At 40.0% G+C, this 20,659-nt stretch overlaps 1 protein-coding gene across 1 annotated transcript; it reads left to right on the plus strand.

Moving 5' to 3' along the window:
* The first annotated feature begins 8,191 nt into the window (after positions 1-8,191).
* On the plus strand, positions 8,192-20,235 carry nxf1 (nuclear RNA export factor 1). The gene is made up of 21 exons (XM_022760350.1): positions 8,192-8,431; positions 9,150-9,360; positions 11,093-11,270; positions 11,362-11,445; positions 11,686-11,790; positions 12,063-12,143; positions 12,608-12,677; positions 12,941-13,029; positions 13,191-13,298; positions 13,407-13,516; positions 16,011-16,047; positions 16,986-17,054; positions 17,239-17,294; positions 17,464-17,571; positions 17,787-17,845; positions 18,254-18,369; positions 18,475-18,517; positions 18,619-18,697; positions 19,473-19,655; positions 19,752-19,812; positions 19,908-20,235. The coding sequence occupies exons 1-21, from the start codon at positions 8,404-8,406 to the stop codon at positions 19,944-19,946; spliced, it is 1,914 nt and encodes a 637-aa protein (XP_022616071.1). The 5' UTR covers positions 8,192-8,403; the 3' UTR covers positions 19,947-20,235.
* Positions 20,236-20,659: the final 424 nt, after the last annotated feature.

The following is a 20,659-nucleotide window of genomic DNA, read 5'->3' on the forward strand; positions in this document are numbered from 1 at the left end:
ACAACCACATAGAAGGGATGAAGATGGAGATAGAGAATAAGCAAATGATGAATAATGACTTTTCTGCCAAACTATCGGACGAGACGCACCAACACCTGACGATCGGTGAGGGGCCTTCCAGCAGCTGCAGGAAAGTCAGACTGAGATCCAGACCCAGACTCCAGTTGGCAATGAGCTTCCCGCCTTACAGTCAGTGTATAGGTGGACTCGGAGACGACGGAGAGTGGGACAATGAGCTCAATTCAGAAGAAAGCATCCCTCACCGGCAGCATCTCAGACATGATGAGGCTGTTCAAGCCACAGAAAGGAAAGAAGATGCAGAACCGACTACAAAGTGTGCAAGGGATGAAGTGAGGGCAAAATGGAGGGCGAGGAGGAAGGAGAAGTTAGGGGGGAGCTGTGAAGCTGACACAGACAGAGACAGGGAGAAAGGAAGGTGGAGCGGGAAAAGAAGAGTGGAGGAGACTGGAGGAGAAAGGGAGCTTGATCATAAGGGAAGGGATGGGGGAACAAGCAGTGACTGGAAACACTGGAGAAATAGAAACTCAAGTTTTGAGTCAGAGAGAAAAGAAGAGGGGGGTGAAGAGAGGAAGAGATCGATTTCAGTAGCAGAGGACGAGGATAGCGGGGAAACCCTTGAGGAGAAGAATGAAGAGGCTGAGGAGCTGAGAGGGGCCTCCACAACACATCAGTGGTCCTCCCCACATCCAATCCTCTCAAAGCTTCTGCACTCATCCTCCTCCACCTCCTCCTGCTCCTCCATCAACCTCTCCTCAGCAGAGAGTGATGAGGTCTTCAGCGAAGGAGAGGATGCTGGCAAAAAGAGGAAGGCGTTCAGGAAGGTGAGAATGCCTGAGACAACAGAGATTGGATGGATGGGGTTTAAAACTATATTTTCAGTTCGGGCATTTGCTATCCCAGTATGAGCATTGGTTGCTCAGGTCGTTGATGGGAGGCTTAAAACTATATTTCTCAACTGTTCTTTGCACCTGTGGTCCTGGTGATTTGCATGAGCTTGAAAGAGGACTTTGATAAGGACAGATTTGAATGGTGTTTGCATGCCTAGCTGCTGCTGCTGCTGCTGCTGCTACAGATATGGGAGTAGAACGACCTATATGTTTGTTTAGGTTGGAGGACTTGTTGGAGCAGACAGTTGCAGGAGGACTAGGGAGTAGATGTTCATTTTCTCAGTGTATGCTGTCTGTTTACATTGTCAGACATTGAGCAGTAATCCATAACGTATGAATCAAAGGTGAAGACTTTTACAGAGGAATCACCATCCCATCAAAATGGTAACATTTAGGATGCGAACATTTGCATTTAGAAGGATGAAGCCCTATAACATAGATATTTTCTTCAAACTGCAAACTTGTCATATTGCAACAGTGTCTCTACTGAGCATGCTCAGGTCGACTCTAGCTTCCCATGTTTTGTTTTGGTTTTTTTTTTTTGGTTTTTCAATGCCATGTCTGTGTCTAGTGTGGTAGCTGTTTTGTGTATATACAAAACAGCTTATAACTGTCCAGGAATGCATAGTTTGTAAACACAAAATGTACTGACATTTGTTTGTTGACTACACTGATGACCGAGGAGGTGTTAATTCTGTATAATGTTCCCCGACATATGTTTCTCTCTCTTTTTGATATGTTTTATCAGGTTTTCCTCTTTAGCATAACGACAACAACAACATACTCTGCTCTTCTTCTGTGCCTCAGTGTCGCTCCTGGAAAACCTACCTGACCATGATGCACTGGTCGCTGCGGCGGCAGAGCTCCTGGGTCCAGCTGGCTGGACATCAAGGCATGTGTGTTACAGTTCATCCAAAACAGACACTAACAGAAACTACTGTGTATGTTTCTCTACACTACTGATAACTGTAAAAAGCCAACATTGCTCCATAAGTAAATAATACTATTTTTATCTCCACAGAGTCACCTTTTTAGGAACTATGAAAAACACCTTTTGACCACCGTCCATTTTGATTTCATTCAGCGGGTTTTAGAACAGATTTCATCAGGTCAGGATCTCTAAGTAAGGGCCTGTCACCTCAAAGAGGACTAAAACATGTTTACCTAATTATTATCACTAAAACTGAAGCTTCAGTGATAATTTAATTCACAGTTGGTATTGATTTTTCTCAGGCAGTCATGAAAAAGACGTCACCACTCCATACAGATCATTTTAGTGATTAGGAGTTTGGTGTTCATGTTATAACTTTACAAAACTTTTAAAATTGGAAGAGTGGTCCTGAAATCAGATAATATCCACATCCTACCTCCTTATTTTATTTACAATGTGGAACCATAATTATCTTAATCTTTGTCCCTTCATTGCCGGTGTCACCAGGTAACTTCCAGCTGAGTGAGGGAGGGGAGGTGCTGAAACTGTACAATGAAGTGGAGGCAAACTGCCTGGACTGCCTGATGAGAGACTCGCTGAGACCCTTTGTCCCACAGTACCATGGCATGGTCACTAGGGGGGAGCACAGCTACATCCGACTGGAGGACCTGCTGAGCGGCCTGAGGAGACCTGTTATCATGGACTGCAAAATGGGAGTCAGGTAAGTTTGAGAGCAATTTTTCCTGAGAGATGATGAGTCCGGCTCTGATTGTACAGAGTGGGAGTAGGGTCATCTCTGATCACCAGTTTTTCATTAACTTACCATTTTGTGTCACTCTGATTCACCTTAAACCTCTTTGCCTGCAGTTCCTTAATAACTGATTTAAAAACTAAAATGTCACCTGGAGATCCATTTAGCTTTTCTGCAGTTTTTGACCATATTACATGATCTTTGTCAGGTGGATTTTGCCTTGTTTTCACGCTATTGTAGATGTTCAAATTTCCATTTTACTGAGTACTTTAAAGACTTCTTGTCCACGTTGGCTTAAATGTTGAGCAGTTGGCAAAACAATCTCACCTTTTTGTCCCTAATTACTAAATTAGGGATGTAATTCACATAGATCTTATAATGCAAATCTTCTCATTTTAATAGGATAGGAAATAGGAAGTGTTGATTGGTGAGGTTTTGTGTAATTATACTAATATGCCTCTGGTGAGGGTGGTCAAAACTAAAACAATTTCCATGTAGCAGTATGTTTTTCTACACAAGGAATTATATGGGAGCTTCCTTTTTAGGACATACCAGGAGGAGGAACTGGCCAAAGCTCGGACCAAAGCCACCCTGCGAAGCGACATGTACCAAAAGATGGTGAAAATAGACCCGTCAGCTCCATCAGCAGAGGAACATGCACAGAAAGGTGTGACCAAGTGGCGCTACCTTCAGTGGAGGGATACAACCAGTTCTACATCGACACTGGGCTTCAGGATAGAAGGCATCATGGTAGGAGTAAAGGCCAGTACATCACTGCACAACTCATGTTACCCATAATTACCTATTTACCAGACCTTTTTCATTCCATAAAAGTCTTCAAATGTGCCCCGTCTGTGCCGCTGTGTTTCTGCATGTGTGTGTGAGTCAGATGGAGGATGGAAGTGTCCAGCGGGACTTCCGAAAAATTCTGACCTTGGCTCAAGTCACAGAGGCGTTGCTCTACTTCACCAGGAGTCAGCTGGACATCCTGGTCAGTTCTGTCTATCCTAGAAACACTAATTGCATTACGCTGCTCTCACCTTTAAAAAAAGCTGTCCTTCATCGTCCTGTGGTGAGCAGATAGTAAATATAATATCAGACATGATTGTGTGTAACTCTGTGAGTTAAAAAAAATATTACATCATATAGAAAGGTTTTAAATGTCAGTTTAAAAGTCAAACACAACAAAACCTAATAAGAAATGGAAATTTAAACAACTTTCTTCTCTTAGTTTTCTGTTTTTACCTCCCTAATCTCTGCCATTGTTGTTTATATATTTTATGTCCCCTCTCCTGAATGTATTTCAATGTTTTACCCTGTGTTAACACTATTTTTTGCAGCTAAACTGCAAGTGTTTATCTCTTCTGTCCTCCAATCTCTGCCCTCAGAAAGCATACCACTCCAGACTCCTGGCCCTGAGTGATGCACTAATGAATTCATCATTTTTCAGAACCCATGAGGTTGGTTTAGAGAGACAAATCCTCCCCTTTTTTTGTTAAATTCTGCTTTAAATAATTCTATCTGAAGCGAAGAACGAGGATTTGAAATATCAGTGAATGCAATAAAAGATGGACCTGTAAAGAATTCATTAGACTATATTGAACCAAGAGGTCTTTTTGCTTATCTTCACTCGTCTCTTAGTTTATTTTCACCTCACTTAAATTCATCCTTGCTTAATCTACATATAAATATATGTTTGACCTGATCAGGTGATTGGCAGCTCGCTTCTCTTTGTCCACGACCATAGCAGCAAGGCCAGTGTGTGGATGATAGACTTTGGGAAGACGATCCCTGTGCCTGACACGAGCAAGCTCCAACACGACGTCCCGTGGGCTGAGGGGAGCAGGGAGGACGGCTACCTCATAGGCCTGACCTCCCTCATCACTTCTCTGAGCCAGGCCATCAGTGTGGTCTCCTGGCAACAGGAGGACAATGGTGGAGATGAGAAGAGTGTTACATGAAGCAGACTGAGGGTTGTGGTTGAGACGCCCCTTAAAGAAAACTCAAACTCAGGAGCAGGTGGATGAAACGGGTGCTGTTACACATTAAACTGTTGCCTCATTTCCTTCACTGGAAGAGACAACAGAGGAGGAATCTGTCTTCACAGGCTGAAGAAGAACAAGGGAGTACAATTCAGCTAAAATCATAGAAAATGTGATGTGGTACATCTGGCATGTACATACTGTAACAGTGGAGACGGTGCTGGTGTTATGGACTCAAAGAATTTAAGCTTTACATGACTTTTTTCCCTTTCCTTGCTATTTCCTTTTTTTTTTATCATTTGTAAAGGACCAAAAATCCAAAGATGTCCGCCCTGTACCTGTTGATGCTTTACCACAACACTGGTGTTTTTATGTTTGTTTTTTTCATTGGGTTGGTTTGCGAAAACTCAAATATCTCACCTGTGTTGCAACACATGATAAGCTCATTTGTTTATAGCAGCAAAGGAAACTCATAATGAATCATATACAAACACACATATTGTTGAGAAGCCTCATTTTCTACCTTTTATAAGCTAATAAAAAGAATAACCATGCCTATAAAAAGACACCTGAAATACGAATCAAGATATACTGGTTAAACAGATGTGATATTACTATCAGGGTTTTGAATTATTTACATATGATGCAGCTGAAATGTTATGCTTTCCTTGTCTTATAGGCTGAATACAGTTGATGATACAAAACACCTTCTCATATTATGTGGTGCAACCTAAGTGAAATAAACAGTGAATGCCTTGATCTGCTCAGTCTTCATATATCAACATCCCTGACACTACAAAAATGCACTCCTGTCATTTCATATAACACCAACAGGTTACAGATATATGAACTACAAAGAGAAAGAGGAGAGCAAGCAAACAGTATGTATCCCCTCATCAAAGTATATAAATACACACACTCCCATGGATTGACTAAGATTTTAACAGCTTCAATCTTGGTACAAATTCATGATATGCTGCCAAATATTTTTCATATCTGCAGAACTTTATTTAACTTCAAGTGGAAATCCCAACTTTTCCAAATATAACAATGTATTGTATTTTACAATCTCATGTTTTATGTATAATCTTAATCTTAAATAACTGGAAACCTACTGTCAAACAAATGATTTGTAAATTCCAAATTATTTCCAAATAATCTAAGAAGAATCCTGGAAAGAACCACATAATTTGGAAACAATTATGAATGAAATAGATAGTGATCAGTTGGTACACTTTCGAAATGGGTCTAGAGACATACATACATTTCAGCATAAATGAAGAAAGTTTCCAATAATAAATGAATGAGCAATAAATTCATTGTAGTTTAAATAGAGACATTTCTTACAGGGAAAATCTTCTGGAGGTCAATAATAAGATCGACACAACTAGTTGAACCAACAAAAATAAAAGTCTGAGAACTATTTTTCCTACCAAACTATAACCACGTGGTTTGTTTGTTATTAGGAGGCCCTGTAAAATAAAGCATTACAAATAAATGCAAAGTGGTAAAAACACTCAAGTAAAGTGATTCAAAATTATACTGAAGTAGGCCTGCTTACATTGAGGAACGCTAATGTAACACTAATGTAACAGCTGGACCACAAACTACAAATGACCGTAGAGTTGACTGAACGCCACAGACCATCAGAACCTCATGGACGTGACATGTACGACGTACAGGTGCAGTACCTCCACCTGGTGGCGCCCTGTTGTTGTTCGTGCTGGAGAAGTCAGGTGGGATAGAGATGACTGACACTATCCTGAACAACAGACAGTAGGCAGGTGCTCCACAATACCTCAGAAGATATATTACCACGGAAAAAGAAATTAATCGGTAAATATTTTTCGGGTTATGTCTGTGAGTCTGGCAAGATCCTCCGCCACGATAACGCTAACAGTTAGCTTTAGCTAACACAATTTACTGCTTAGCTGACTGAGGTGAAGCTGTAAAAAGAAAAAAAAAAGTTAAAATTTACATTTCACCTCAACAAAACCGATTCAGCATCTGGCAGTGTTGTTTTTGAATGTTTTCCAAATGACAAGTTTATGACAGTTTCCCCAAAAGCTGAGTTTGACGAGGTTTTCTGGATGGACCGTGTGACTTTGTGTCAGAGAAACTACCCCAACCTTGTGGTCACACGTGTACTGGATGAAGGTAAGTTTGGTCCATTAATCACAAACACGTGGGCTAGCCAGCTTTTGACTCGCTTTAGGTAGGATTTCCTGGGCTGGTAAGTCACGTAGGTGTGATTGAAGCCTGGTTGTTAGAGTATGCTTTGACATGGAGAGGTCTGATGGGGATAATATTTGAAAGTAAACAAAGCTTAGCTTGTGCCTGCATTACTTTTCTCACCTGTTTTTAGTCACCTTTTTTCAAAATTGAACTTGTCAGATGGTTTGTGTGTCAATCAGAGAGAAATCTTGGCAGAATCAAGGACAGCACCATACTGAAACCTGTGGCATTGTCAGTGTAACTTTATAGTGATAGTCTGATATAACAGCACAACACTTTGATAATCATCAAAACACTCTTTTTTGACTGCATTAGATTTCAATTAGAAATGCAGTTTATTGTTATGAATTATGAAGAATGCCTTGAGAAAAACAACACTAATGATAATTTGGCAAAAATTTCTTTAGGCACTAATGGACTTTCCTAAAATACACCATTATCCCTATTGAGCTCTATACTGCTCAACCCTGACCGCAAGATCGTTTGAAAATCCTTGACTGTAAGAATACTAAAAGGGATGAACTCTGAGCACTCACGGTAATTGTGGTAACTGTTTCACATTACAGTAATCGGAGGATTAGCAACACCTGGTCACGACAGCAGCAGACAACCAAACTAATACAACTGTTTCATATTAGATTATTTTATTACTGAAAGTTTAGGTTAATATATTTGAAACAAGAAAACATTTGGACAACAAAGACCTGCTTCTATAGTTGTTTTGTTGATGTAAAAGTACCTTAAGAAGTATTTAAAAAGTAGTATTACGGTACATGAAAAAATAAAAACAAATGAAAGTATAAAAAACAAGTGCACAAGGAATGTTATCTTACTGGAATATTTTCGAATAATTCCAGTTTTGGCAAGGTGTACCTTATACCCTACAGGGGTGAAATAAATAATTTCCTTTCTTTCTTTAAATTAAAGAAATACATTTCTTTCACTTCAGTAAAGGTAAAAATATCACATTTAAAAAAAAAAAATACTTTGTTACAAATGGAAGTCCTGCATTCACAACCTTATTGAGGTAAAAGCACGTTTTCTCTGTATGTTATCAGCAAAATATACTTAATGTATAAATGTAAAACAGTCAGTGTGCTCCGTCAGTGTTACATTCCACATTTTTTTCTTTCACGGATAAAACAAAAGTATCACAAAATTACACAACGGTAAGACTTTTAGTACGACGTCTAACAACCTTTTTTTGTTAAGCTATACTTTAGTTATATTGTGTTGTCTTTCATGTTAGTGTTTTACGTTTTGACCACGGACTCAGTTTTTCTTCCTTCCATTCCCGCGCCATTATCTTGCCCCGGAAGGTTAAATAGTGTGAACGTAGCACTTCCTTTGTCTTCTCGTCAACGCGCAGTCGGAGAAGCTAGCCAGCTAAGCTAACAGCTAGTTAAAGAGCACTCCCTGCAATCAGGTCGTGCTCTTCTTTGTCTTTCTCTGACCCACTAGCGATGACGGAGTTCCTTCCACAGCCTTGCCTTTGTGTTTCATGAAAGAGAGGCCCTGCGGATATTATTTTTTCCACCCAGAGTTGTGCGTGTATGTTTTTTTTTTGTTTTTTCAGTCTAACACTGTCTGAGAAATATGGCGGATGGCGGGCATTACTACAACGGTAAGAAAACCTGTTCACCACAGCATTAATCTTACACTTTCTCTGCTACTTTTACCATTTTTCTTCAGACCATGAGGACTTTTTGTCGAGGAGAGAGGTCAGAAGCACTGATTTCATGGTCCTAGGAGGTAAAAGTATATATATTATGTAAGGCAGTCTATAGGTCTAATTATGTCACTTTACAGACATAAATATTTACCTTGTACAATATTATTACTACTATTTTATTATAATTACAATACCAGATTATTGGTTATAGTCTTAAAGCAGAATACAATGAATACAGGTACTGCAGAGGTCAATAAGGCAAGGTCCTATCCTTTAGTATGTTTTGTTCCCAGTCTATGCATTGAAGACATTTTTTATATTTTTATTTAATATGATAAAGGTTTTGAAATATGTCTACACATATGCGTAGGTTTCAGTAAGATCCTCTAAAGATTCTGTTCATGAAACCATAACCATAAGATGTGTACATTTCTTTCCAGTTTATACACTGAAAAAAATAAATGCGACATTGTGGCTCCATTTATTCTCAGTCTCTCATAATAAGTCCATTATTAGATATGTTTAACTTTCATCTTGTCTTATGTGCTGATAGAATTGTATATACTTTGGCTTGACTTAATGTTAATTAATGTATTGTCGATCATGTATATTTGTGATGTGATATTCATGTTAAAATGACTAACTTTTGTTTTTTGGTTCCTTTTTTCAGAGCATGATGATAGAACCGCACCACAGTTTCGCAACCGTAAAGGCCGAGGTTCCCACAAAGGTCGGTCGTATGACAGGTCCCGCAGAGACCGCCAACGGGGAGGCCACCCAGGTGGCTTTGGTGGTCCTGGACCACGGTCTAGGCTTGAAGATACTGATGGAGATGTCACTATGAGTGATGGCGCACAGGACAACAATTCCCAGCACAGATTGTAAGTGTGGCTGACTGACTAAGCCAGTGTGTTGATTAACAGACATAGATATATAGATAGATAGATACTTTATTTATCCCCTAGGGGAAACTCATGACTGTTGATAATTTAACTGTCATCATGTTTGCTATGGTGGGACTCATGGAGAAGCTCTAAAACAAGAACCTCACTTTATAAAAGGGGCTTAGAGAATTGTGTTTGTGTAGAAGCCAAAAGAAACTTTCAAATATGTTCATCTAAGTGCAAGGATAACAAGTTTAAAATAAAATGTTTCAACCGCTGGGAGACACACAGAGAGTTTGTACTATGCTTTAGTCAGTCACAGGAAGAGAAAGTAGAACAAGCCTGACCATTTTCATCTTTAGCATTTCTTGCACAATGCAGAATATGAAAACCTCTGTCTACCCACTCAAAGGAACCTCAAGGGTAACAAACAAAAGTGAAACTGTGAAAGTGAATGGAGCTCAGTTCAGTCGTTTTGTTCGTCTATTTTATGACTATTATCTTAATGCTGTTTTATTTTAACTAAATGGTGACACTATACATGCATTTTACAGTTTTACTTTCATGGATTTCTTGCCAGCAAACTTTTAAATTTTATCAGCTCCCAGTGTGTAAATTTATTAAAATTACCAGGAGCTCTGCCAGTTTCATTTTTTAAAGTTAGCAAAACAATCATAAAAGAGGAGTGGGGAAATGTCACGTCGAATCACATTCAAAATGTATGTTAACCCTTAAAGTCAGGTGTGAAACATTTACTGTAAATAAAACTGTTTCCAATTATTATAAGAGGATTTTTTTTTCTCAATACACCTTCCAGACTTTTCTAGTACATCTGTGATGAAGAGTCACAGAAACTCTACTCAGATAAACAATCGCAACAATACAAAAAAAAATGTTTACTTCTCAGACTTGCTAGTTACGGAGACATTTAGAAACACCACAGGAAACTCTGCTTCATTTGTTCCTGGGCTTTTGAAAAATATTACCCACAGCCCACAGAGCAGGAAGTTTGTTGGAGCAACTATGGCCCCGTTCAGACCTGGCATAAACATCCATCTCTTATGATCCAATCACAAGTGGACAGCCTTAAGTACAGGTGTGAATGCACCCAAGGCGCATTGAGGACACATTTGAGATCTGATCACTCCGGCCACAGTCGGAGGTGGTCTGGGCCATGTATGGCCAAATTCTCAGCAGTGTGAACACAAATGCGTCGTTGGCCACATTGAAGGGCCGCCTAATCAAAGGATGTTCTGCTGCAGTTTCACAAGGAACCGAAAGTATTTTACTATTTAAAATGGATAAAACTTTATTCCATTGTAGAGCTTTGCGCAGGGCAATGATTCGCTCAACCCTTCATAATACATACGAGTTTATTTGCATATAGAGTGGGGAAATGAGATCTGATCATAAGTGGTCACTCAACACATGTTAATGGCGGGTCTGAAATGGCATCCTCAGAGCTGTCCACTTGTGATCAGATCAGCCAAGACGCATGTTAATGCCAGGTCTGAGAAGGGCCCATGGCAGAGGAACTTAATTTAGACCCTCGTTCCTCTGTCTGTCCAAAACATTGGTGAAGTTTCATAGTGCACTGAAATGTTCCTGGAAAAGTTCTGGCAGTAGACACTGGCTAAAGGAGGATTGTTTCTACGTGCTTTGGATTCAAGTGAAATGGGCAAGTTGTCTCAGACTTAGACCCCACTGTATGTCCTTGGCTTGTCTTTAGTAACCCATACGGAAGACCTTTTCGGAAAGGAGATGGACGATTTGACCGAGATAGGCGACAAGGCAAAGGGGGAGGAGGCGGTAGAGGAGGAGGAGGCGGCGGCTTCAGGGGAGGAGACCGAGGTGGAGGAAGCGGCAGTGGAGGAGGGAAAAACCAGTCAGGCTGGTCCAAAGTAACGGTGCGTATTATTAATAGTCACCACAAGACGGTCAGGTTACCTTGTAACCTGGTAAATAAGATCATGTTATAATTTTTTTTCTGTTTGACAGATTCCACATGGAAGAAAATATGACAAAAAATGGTTATTGACAGCTCTTCAGAACATCTGTTCAGTTCCCTTCACACCTGTACAGGTGAGGTTCAACACTGTCTTATCAATGTTTACTTATTACCAAAGTAATAGATTTTGAAAAATGCTTTTGTGTAGTTCTCAATTTAATAGTAATTAAAAAAAAATGATTTCCAGGTTGTAAGAAAGATATCTTCTATCTAGACAAACTGCTAAGCTAAAGGTTTTTAGGAAGGGGCTGTTTTTGGAGCATGTCTTCATATGGATGGATCATCATGTCTTTCTCTCTCCCCCATTTTTCCAGTACCATGTTGACCATGACAGGGCACATTTCTACGTGGATGATTCCCCTGCTGCCAATGCTTTACGCAAATGTTCTCACAAGATCACTGACACAGATGGTTATAAGGTATGTTGGGGTCACAATATAAATCTCTTTAACAGAAAATCTTTCAGTGTCAAAAGTTCAATATTCTTAATGATCAGTTTTGATATATGTATCTTCAGATTATGGTGACATCCTACACGGTTATCTGCAGCTTGCAGAACATAGCTAGAGTTAAATTACGTTCTTATCCTATCTGCTTTGACACAACTTTAAATCCCACTAAATCTAAAACTCTACACGTGTTTGATATATCGCTTTTTATTGATCTCTCTGATGCCACCTGATGTTTGAAGGTGGAGGTACACGTCAACGGCAGTGCTCCACCATCTTTCCTCCTCTCTGACCTGAAGCCAGACCACCTGGAGCAGCTGAAGGTGAGCTAGAGGAAGTAAACTGTTTGAACCCTCTGGATGGGGCTGTGACAGTAATAACATTTTGAGAGTAAGATTTTTAGTCTCTCAGATCCCTGGTGGTTAAAATTTCATCTAGTCTCTCTGATGAGTGTGAGTAATACTTGAACTAAAAAGTAGCTCAATATCAAGTGATGTGTGATTTTTTTTGCAGTGAGGGCCCTCAAGTCCGTTTAAATTTACTTCAGGGTGAGCAATCAGGGTATGGTCGGCTTTGGACTTGATTTGACAGTGGTGGAAAGGGGATTTCTCAGGAACAGACTGTTGAGGTGTTCAAGGAATTCAGTTGTAAAGCACAGTGCCCATTCATTATTATTATTATTATTGTTGTTGTTCATCAAAATGAATGGGAGAAAGTTTGACTTTTTTTTTCTTTTTTTTTTTGCTGATCTTGCTTCTCATGTTGAGCGTTGTGTTATCTTTCACAGCAATGCATGGCAAAACGTTTTGATGGTTCCCAGCAAGCACTTGACTTGAACAACATCCGAACAGACCCTGGTAATTACTCTCTCTCACCCCTCTCCCAGGCATCTAATCTTTGTATGTTGTTGTTGTTCTATGTGTCTTTGTATGCAAATGGTCACTGCTTTGGTCACTGTTTTACTTTGAGGTTTCTAAAGATGGTGCAGGCAATCTGGTGATGGGTTTGAACCTTGCAGAGCTTTATTTGATTACTATGCAGCCACTGAAAATGATACTAAATGATTTTCCAATTTGGAGTATTTGAGTGTTTTGATTCCTAATTTTATTTTATGTCACAGACCTGGTGTCCCACAAAATTGAAGTCACCTTGAATCGGAAGACACACATGGAAGCTGTCATCAGGATCATTGAAGAAAACATTCCAGAGGTAACATCCATACAGTGGATGGTTGTAATGTTATTTTTTGGAAAGTAACTAATGAACTATTTGCTGTTGTCATGTTGGAGGTCCACACCCAAGCTGCTTTCTAATCAGGTGATGTGTCAAAGTGCATTTGCTTACACATATCTCCTCTTGACTGTTACCAGCTGGCTTGCTTGAACATGAGCAACAACCGTATTCACAAACTGGATGAACTCGCTGAATTGGTTACCAAGGTGCCTAATCTGAAGACCCTTAACCTTTCCCACAATGAGGTGAGACTGGCTGTTCAGTTGATCTAGTATAATAACCAGACATAAAAAAAAAAATAAAAAAAATCCTCCCCTCACACCATATTGCTCTGTTACTGTGGGGTCCTCCAGCTGAAGTCTGACCGGGAGCTGGACAAGGTGAAAGGCCTGAAGCTGGTGGAGCTGTGGCTGAACAGGAACCCTCTGTGTCTCTACTTCAAGGATCAGGCGTCATACATCAGGTCAGTCAGCGATTTTGGGGGGTGAGTGGAGATGCTTTTATGGAAGGGACACAGTGGTGTGACTGACTGTGTGTGACTATGGGTGTCCACGGGTCTTTCCTGTATAACAAAAATAAGCGGCAATGTGCTAAAAAAAAAAGAAGGATAAGCAAGCCTTTGTGTTTTTGTGTCTGTGTGTGTGAGAGAGATGTCTGAAACTATGATAACTGAAACCGTTTCCCCCAACAGTCAAGGGTGAACTAGGACAAAAGGACAAAGCAGAGCCAGCTGACATTCACCGTTAACTCCCTGTATTTGTGTACATTGTGTGTCGTTGTGCATGAGAGAAAGAAAGGGGGAGATAAGAAATGCATAAATTCATTTGGAATTGAAAAAAATTCAAAAGATTTTTGGTTTTGTTTTACACGTTCCTTCACACTTGATGATTAATATTTCTTTTTCACACTGCAAACTAAACATTTCTTTATTCTAAAAGTTGCTGAGAGGACCATCTAACCACGATGCACATCGTTTTCCTTTCAGCTTGCTTAAATTCTCCACAGTTTGAACAGCTATCTTCTCTCTGCCAGTTATTCACCTTTTTGTGGGACATCTTTTCATGCTTTGGTCTCTTTTATGGTACTCAGTGATGCTGCACCCAGCACTCCTCTGCTGCCATCCTGGTTAGTTATCCCATTAGCTGCTGCAAAACACCATCACACTGCTGCAGATATATAACTCTGAGAAGAAGCACTTTTTTGAAAGAAGACATTCAGCATGACTTCTAACACAATCTGCTGTGAACTGCTTTCAAAAATACAAAGCCAAAACCATCTCTTGAGCAGTACTGTATAACAGTGTAGGTTGTTTATTGGAGAGAGGGCAATCCACAGTTGTGTTGACAATTGTTTGGATGAAACAAAGAAAATCCACAGCCAATGATTCCCATCCCCTCATAGCACCCTTGCCCACTTGGCCCCCTGTATCAGGCGAGTATGGAAGGCTGGATAGCCTATGACGGGTAAGATCCCACCTCGAAACCCTGGGACAACCTAAGGCAGGCACAGTCACGATTACTCAGCCTTAGTCCCCGTGAGCTCGGACTCACTAAGAATGCGACCAGAAGAAATTGAGAAGACGGGACTCCACAGGAAATGCCGTTGGGCTGAGACAGAAGGGGATACATGTCATTATCAATGACCTATGATGAGCCAAAGATCAAAGGCGGTCTCTCTCTTCTCTTGGTTCTCTTTGGCCTAGACGGGCCTCTGTGGTTCAGTGAATGAAGTGGAGAGTTTGGCAAATACCCTTAACTAATGTCTGAGGGAAATATGTTCTGAACTGAAAATTGAAGTTCAGTTTTGCCCGGAGTAAGTCAAATGAAAAAACGTGAAAACGCTTCCTCTTCCAGTTTCTGATAGCTGTGACCAGTACAAAAGGCTCAAATGTCAAGCAGAGAGAGCAGAGTAGAGAATTATCACTTCAGTCGAAAGCTTAATGATATTCCAGTCCCTCTGTAAGCAGAGGTATGGGGCCCAAATTAAGCTAGAAAATTTAAAGCCTATAATTACTAGTTCAAGAAGACCCATCTCTTCAGAGTTGATGATGGCTGTGAGATACTGATAACTGCTTTGCTTGCACAGCAGGGGAAGGCTATAGGATGAGTGGTGAGACTGCTGGGTCCAGCTCAGTTTGAGGCCTGCTGTCCTTTTTGTTCAGTTCTGTTCTCAGGTTCTTTCTTTGCTGATAATCATGGGCGCAGACACCGACAAACTCAAATAGCGATTGGCACCTCTCCTGAATGTCAGACTACTTGTGTCTGTGTGCATTTTACTTTTCTTTTTTTTTTTTTTCCTTTTTTTTTTTAACCAGACCCTGTTTTGTGAGATTCATCTGCTCCCCAACATCTTGGCCAGAGTTTGAAGGGGGGCAGTTTTCATGAGACCGTCAGCCACCTCTCTCGCAGCTGTGCATAACCTCTTTATTTTACTAATTGAAATTGGATGTGTTTGCTGGTTTCCAGCACAGTCTGGTAGATTGTGGGTCTCTGCATGTTTGTATGTGTGTGCTCCTGCAAAAGTGTGCTTGTGTTGCCTCCCCATGTCAGATCTGTGTATATCTCCATATTGGGGGAGAGGGTGAGTATACCTGCTGGTAAGTACACTTTGGGGTGGGAGAACTGTCGAAGAGCACAGCATGAAATTTAAGGGAGGATGAGAGTGTGTATGATAGTCCATTTGTCGATTTACTTGAATACAAAGAAGAATAAATCCCTTGAGACACTGGTTGTAGTTACACTATTTCCATGTATCTGTACATGACTGTATTCTCCCAAATGTTCTTGACAGTGTAACGGCTTAAAATTACAGCAACTGAAAGGCACAAAATGACATAAGAGGGTCAGCAGGTGTGACTGACAGTGGTATCAATGTATTGAACATGATTTATCTGTGTGTGTGTGTGATGTGGTTTGTGATTGTAACTTTCCTGCTCTTGATTTTTGTTCCCATACCAGTGCTGTGCGGCAGAGGTTTCCCCGGCTTCTCAAACTGGTAAGTCCACGTGTGTATCTCATTTCAACTTTTCCCAACAGCCTCCTTTCTTTCATGGTACATTACATTGGTTGCAGTCAAACCACACTCAGCGTTAAGTGCATAATGAAAAACCATGGGTTGAAGGTATTTTTTTCAAAGATAAGTTGACGTTGAACCATTTACTGTGTTTTTAGTCAATATTGCAAAAGGCATAAGAGCTGTAGGTTTTGTGGACCGCCAGGTGTACTTGTATTCATACAATAACATACACCTAATGGGTATAGTCTTGTTTTTATAGTTTTACTACCTTTTCCATCTCTGTATTTCTTTACTGTTACATTTTCATTATTTGATTAACAATGCATTTTAGCATTATACAGTACTAATTTTTATTTAGACAATTGTTCGTGAGTTGTTGCAGTATCTTGATCTATATTAAATTAAATTAAATTAAATGGACAGAGGAAGAGAGAGCAGACAGAGCAACTTCCCAATGCTACTGGGAACATTTTTTGTTTGTCCACGCATGTGACTTAGATGAAGAGAAGATCACATTTTATGACAAAGTAATGCAGGAAACCGGGTAATTCCAAAGGGTTCGCCAACTTTTCCCCACTGTATCCAAAAAAAAATTACTTCGCCTTTGTCAACAGGACACAACAAATTTGTGTGAAAATGACAGAAACGATAGATGCAACAGCTGGTAGTCGAGCTAGCTTCCAGAGACAATAACCTACCGCAGCCACAAGAGGGCAGTAAATTACAAGCTGAATGCAAATGAGCATTATCAGATCCTTACTGGGACAAAATGCTGCTTTGAGTTGTAAGGAGAGATATTGCTTCCACTTGGATATTATTTCTAATTGATGTATATTTTGATCTTTAACTGGTCAAGCAATCCACCAGTCTGGATTTCTCTCTCATGTATTTTACTTCATGTGTGCTCTCCTTTTTAGGATGGTCATGACCTCCCCCCACCCATTGGATTTGATGTGGAAACACCCACCACCATCCCTCCGTGCAAGGTTACTTGTTTTAACTCGTGATTTACAATAGTATATTTTTGCTCGAACTGACATGTTTAGGATATCTTCTAGGAATACGGGACATTCAGTATAACCTCTCCAAGGTGTTAATGCTGTTAATTAATTAATTTTAGAAATGTCTTCTTCATATACCTCACAAATGTTTTACCTTTTGACAATCCAGGGCAGCTGTTTTGGTTCCGATGAAATCAAGGCTCTCATCCTTCGCTTCTTGCAACAGTGAGTTTCCACATTTTTATTAAGAGTCATTTAATTGGTGGCTGTTTCCCAGGGTAATTGCACTGGCAATGTGACCCAAGTAGCGGTTCATTAACCTGTATGGCTTTTTATACAACCTTATTCCCAAAAAATCTGTGAGGGCAAGTATGTTAATTTGACTGTGTTGCAGGTACTACAGTATATACGACTCGGGGGACAGACAGCCGCTTCTGGATGCTTACCATGATGGAGCATCTTTATCCCTCACAACACCTTACTCCACCCAGAATCCCTCCAGGTAAGAACGCACTAAAAGACACACACTTCTGTTTATGTGTAATGGGGTGCATAGTTTTTCAGTTTTTCAACTGGTAGGATTTAATGAAGTTATTCATGTACAAGATTTTTGCTTAGCTTCCCCCATCATTAGCTGCTCTTATCCCTGACACCACCCTATATTAGTCTGAGCTGTATTCACACTGATTTTATCTGTCCCTCTCCTCTTATGTTTAGGAGCAGTCTGGGAGAGTATCACAAAGACAGTCGAAACCTGAAGAGGATCAAAGACTCCAGTGAGTTTATCTTTCATGGGGGAAAGTTTACCTCCTGCAGGGTATCGGTTTATTAATCCTCAATTGCCGTTTACAATTGAAATCGAGCAAGAAATATATTTGTGTGAGTTCACTAACTGGGTAGATGTCCATGCATGGCAAAACATTGTTGAACATTCATCATCCACCGAGGGTGAAATAGAAAGAAACAAACCCACGTTTCAGTCAGTGAGTAGGCGGGGTTTCTTAGTCAGGTCTATTAAGGCTGTATCCCAGCAATTACCCAGCAACAGTGACAGCCTCATTTTCATTGGTGAGACTTTTCCTAAATTACCTTTCAGGCTTTTGACCTGTCAATGCATCTGAATTGTTAAGTCTGGATATTTTTGTGATTTGATGTTTTCCCTCTCTGGACCTCGCCTCCTTTAGCGATGAGATTTCGACTTCTGAAGCACACGCGACTGAACGTAGTGGCTTTCCTCAACGAGTTGCCCAAAACACAGCACGACATCGCCTCCTTTACTGTCGACGTAAACACCTACACAGTGAGTTCATGTTTGTTGTGTTGGCCAGCACTTGTCATTAGTCTCTTCCTCTCACTGTGAATCATTTTTCTGTATTCATTCTCTTAAAAATGTTTTCTTTTTTAGAACACACTACTGTCATTCACAGTGAGTGGAGTCTTCAAAGAAGGTGAGATGTTTGCTCATCATGACTTTAAATGAGGTTCTCATTCAGTGCAAAGATAAGTGGTGTTGATTTTGTTACTAATTTGTGTCGTGTCTGTTTTTCAGTTGCTGTTGATGGTAAATCCCGAGACTCCACCATGGCCTTCTCTCGAGTTTTAATCACAGTCCCAGCAGGGGGTTCTGGGTAAGTTTAGTGAGCTCCCAGTGGTTTTTTATCACCTTCCTGTTGTCCATCTTGTTTTCCCCTGTGGAAGTGCCTGTTTCAAAGTACAAACATATTAACAACAGTTGTGGATCAAGAAAATGAACTAGACATAAAGACAAACATCCTTGTCATATCTGCTTTAACAGCCATGAATAAAAAGCCCTGTGTACTAAAATCACCAATTTTAATAAGAATTGACAGTTTACAATGAAGATATGGACTATGAAGGGCAGCGAGAGAGAGGATATGACGGAGAAGGGTTATATGATATGCATCTTAACCACTAGGTCACCCGATGCACCAGATTGTTAGTTTCATAAAGCTAACTGTGATTCAGTGTGCTGATACTTTTTTCCACAATTGGTCCTAAATTCAGTTTCTGGTTGTCTCAAATAAATGATTTTCTCAAACATGTAGGTGCCCAGATCTTTTTATGAGCAGTAGAGGTCTAAATGCTGCTGGTATTTGATTAACCAAAAGTACTCAAGTTGCCAGTTTATTAGCTAATGAAGTCTAATACCAACACTTCTGTTAAACCATAAAAAACTAATATTGTGGTTTTCATGAAGGTAGGATTTATTGCACAGCAGTTGTTGTGGATTTCATTGGTTTTAGCTTAGCATACCTAGTAACCTGGCGATGCAGGTGTATCCAGCAGTAAATTGTGCACATAAGTCAGGAGGAAGTCCTCCCCCTCCTGGAATACCTGAAACATTGAAACTTCATTGTCTACTGTGTTTCTCCTGTGACACAGTTTGTGCATCGTGAACGACCAGCTCTTCATCCGGATGGCCACAACAGAGGAGATCCGCCGCGCTTTTGTGGCTCCCGCCCCGACTCCATCATCCAGCCCCGTCCCCACCCTCACTGCACCGCAGCAAGAGATGCTTACAGCCTTCTCACAGAAGTCTGGCATGAACCTGGAATGGTCCCAAAAGTAAGTCATGTGTTTGTGCATGTAGTGTTGGCAATGATGCATGACATAATTTATTCACTTCATTTAAAATATCTAAACACTTGTTCTCTGTCACAGGTGTCTGCAAGACAATGAGTGGGATTTCAACAGGGCGGCACAAATCTTCACTCAGTTAAAGGTAAAATGATTTATATTGATTTAATGTAATTTCTGTACAGGTGTGATCATTTTTATAGTAAGTCCCTAAAATGTTTTTTTTTTTTCTTTTTCCAGACGGAAGGCCAGATCCCTGATGTTGCTTTCATAAAATGAAGAGTTGAATCATACATATGTGAAATAAAATCCTCAGTAATTTTATTTATCCTATTTGTTTTATCCTTCACTGTTGACTTTTGTTTTATTAAAAATAATGTAGATCAAGTTTCTTTGATCTGATTACTTTAATTACTGTTTTGTTTTAGCAGCCAAATGTCAACAGTTTGATCTAAAGACTGATGTTATGATACCATCTTTGGTTGTCATCGTAATCTCAGTTTTTGATCATTTGTATAGAAATCACTACATGTTTTCATAGGAATAAAGACGAATGGCTAACTTTGTTCATCTTAATTTGTTATATTGTGTTTAACAATAAAAATACTTTGTCACACAACTGCTACATTTCACTTCTGCCACAATAAGAAAATATTGAGCGTGAAAATGTATTCTTAAGCTTGAAAATACTAATACTCGAAAATCCTAACTCAAGCTCCAGCGACCGGCTGGAGCTTTTGACCAGTTCTCACAGTTTACCTCAGCATATATAGAAGTTAGGCACTTATCTTCCTGATAGCTGAGCAAGCTCCTGAATAGAAAATACAGATCAAGTGCAGTACAGTTGGGTCCATAAGTATTTGGACAGTGACAGTTTTTGTAATTTTGCCTCTGTACACCACCACAATGGATGTGAAACAGGCATTGAGATACGAGTCAAGTGTAGACTTTCAGCTTAAAGAAGTTAACAAAAATATTGCAGTAACTGTTAA

Source organism: Seriola dumerili, unplaced genomic scaffold, assembly GCF_002260705.1.
Source record: "Seriola dumerili isolate Sdu_G_001 unplaced genomic scaffold, Sdu_1.0 BDQW01000331.1, whole genome shotgun sequence".
Taxonomy (NCBI): domain Eukaryota; kingdom Metazoa; phylum Chordata; class Actinopteri; order Carangiformes; family Carangidae; genus Seriola; species Seriola dumerili.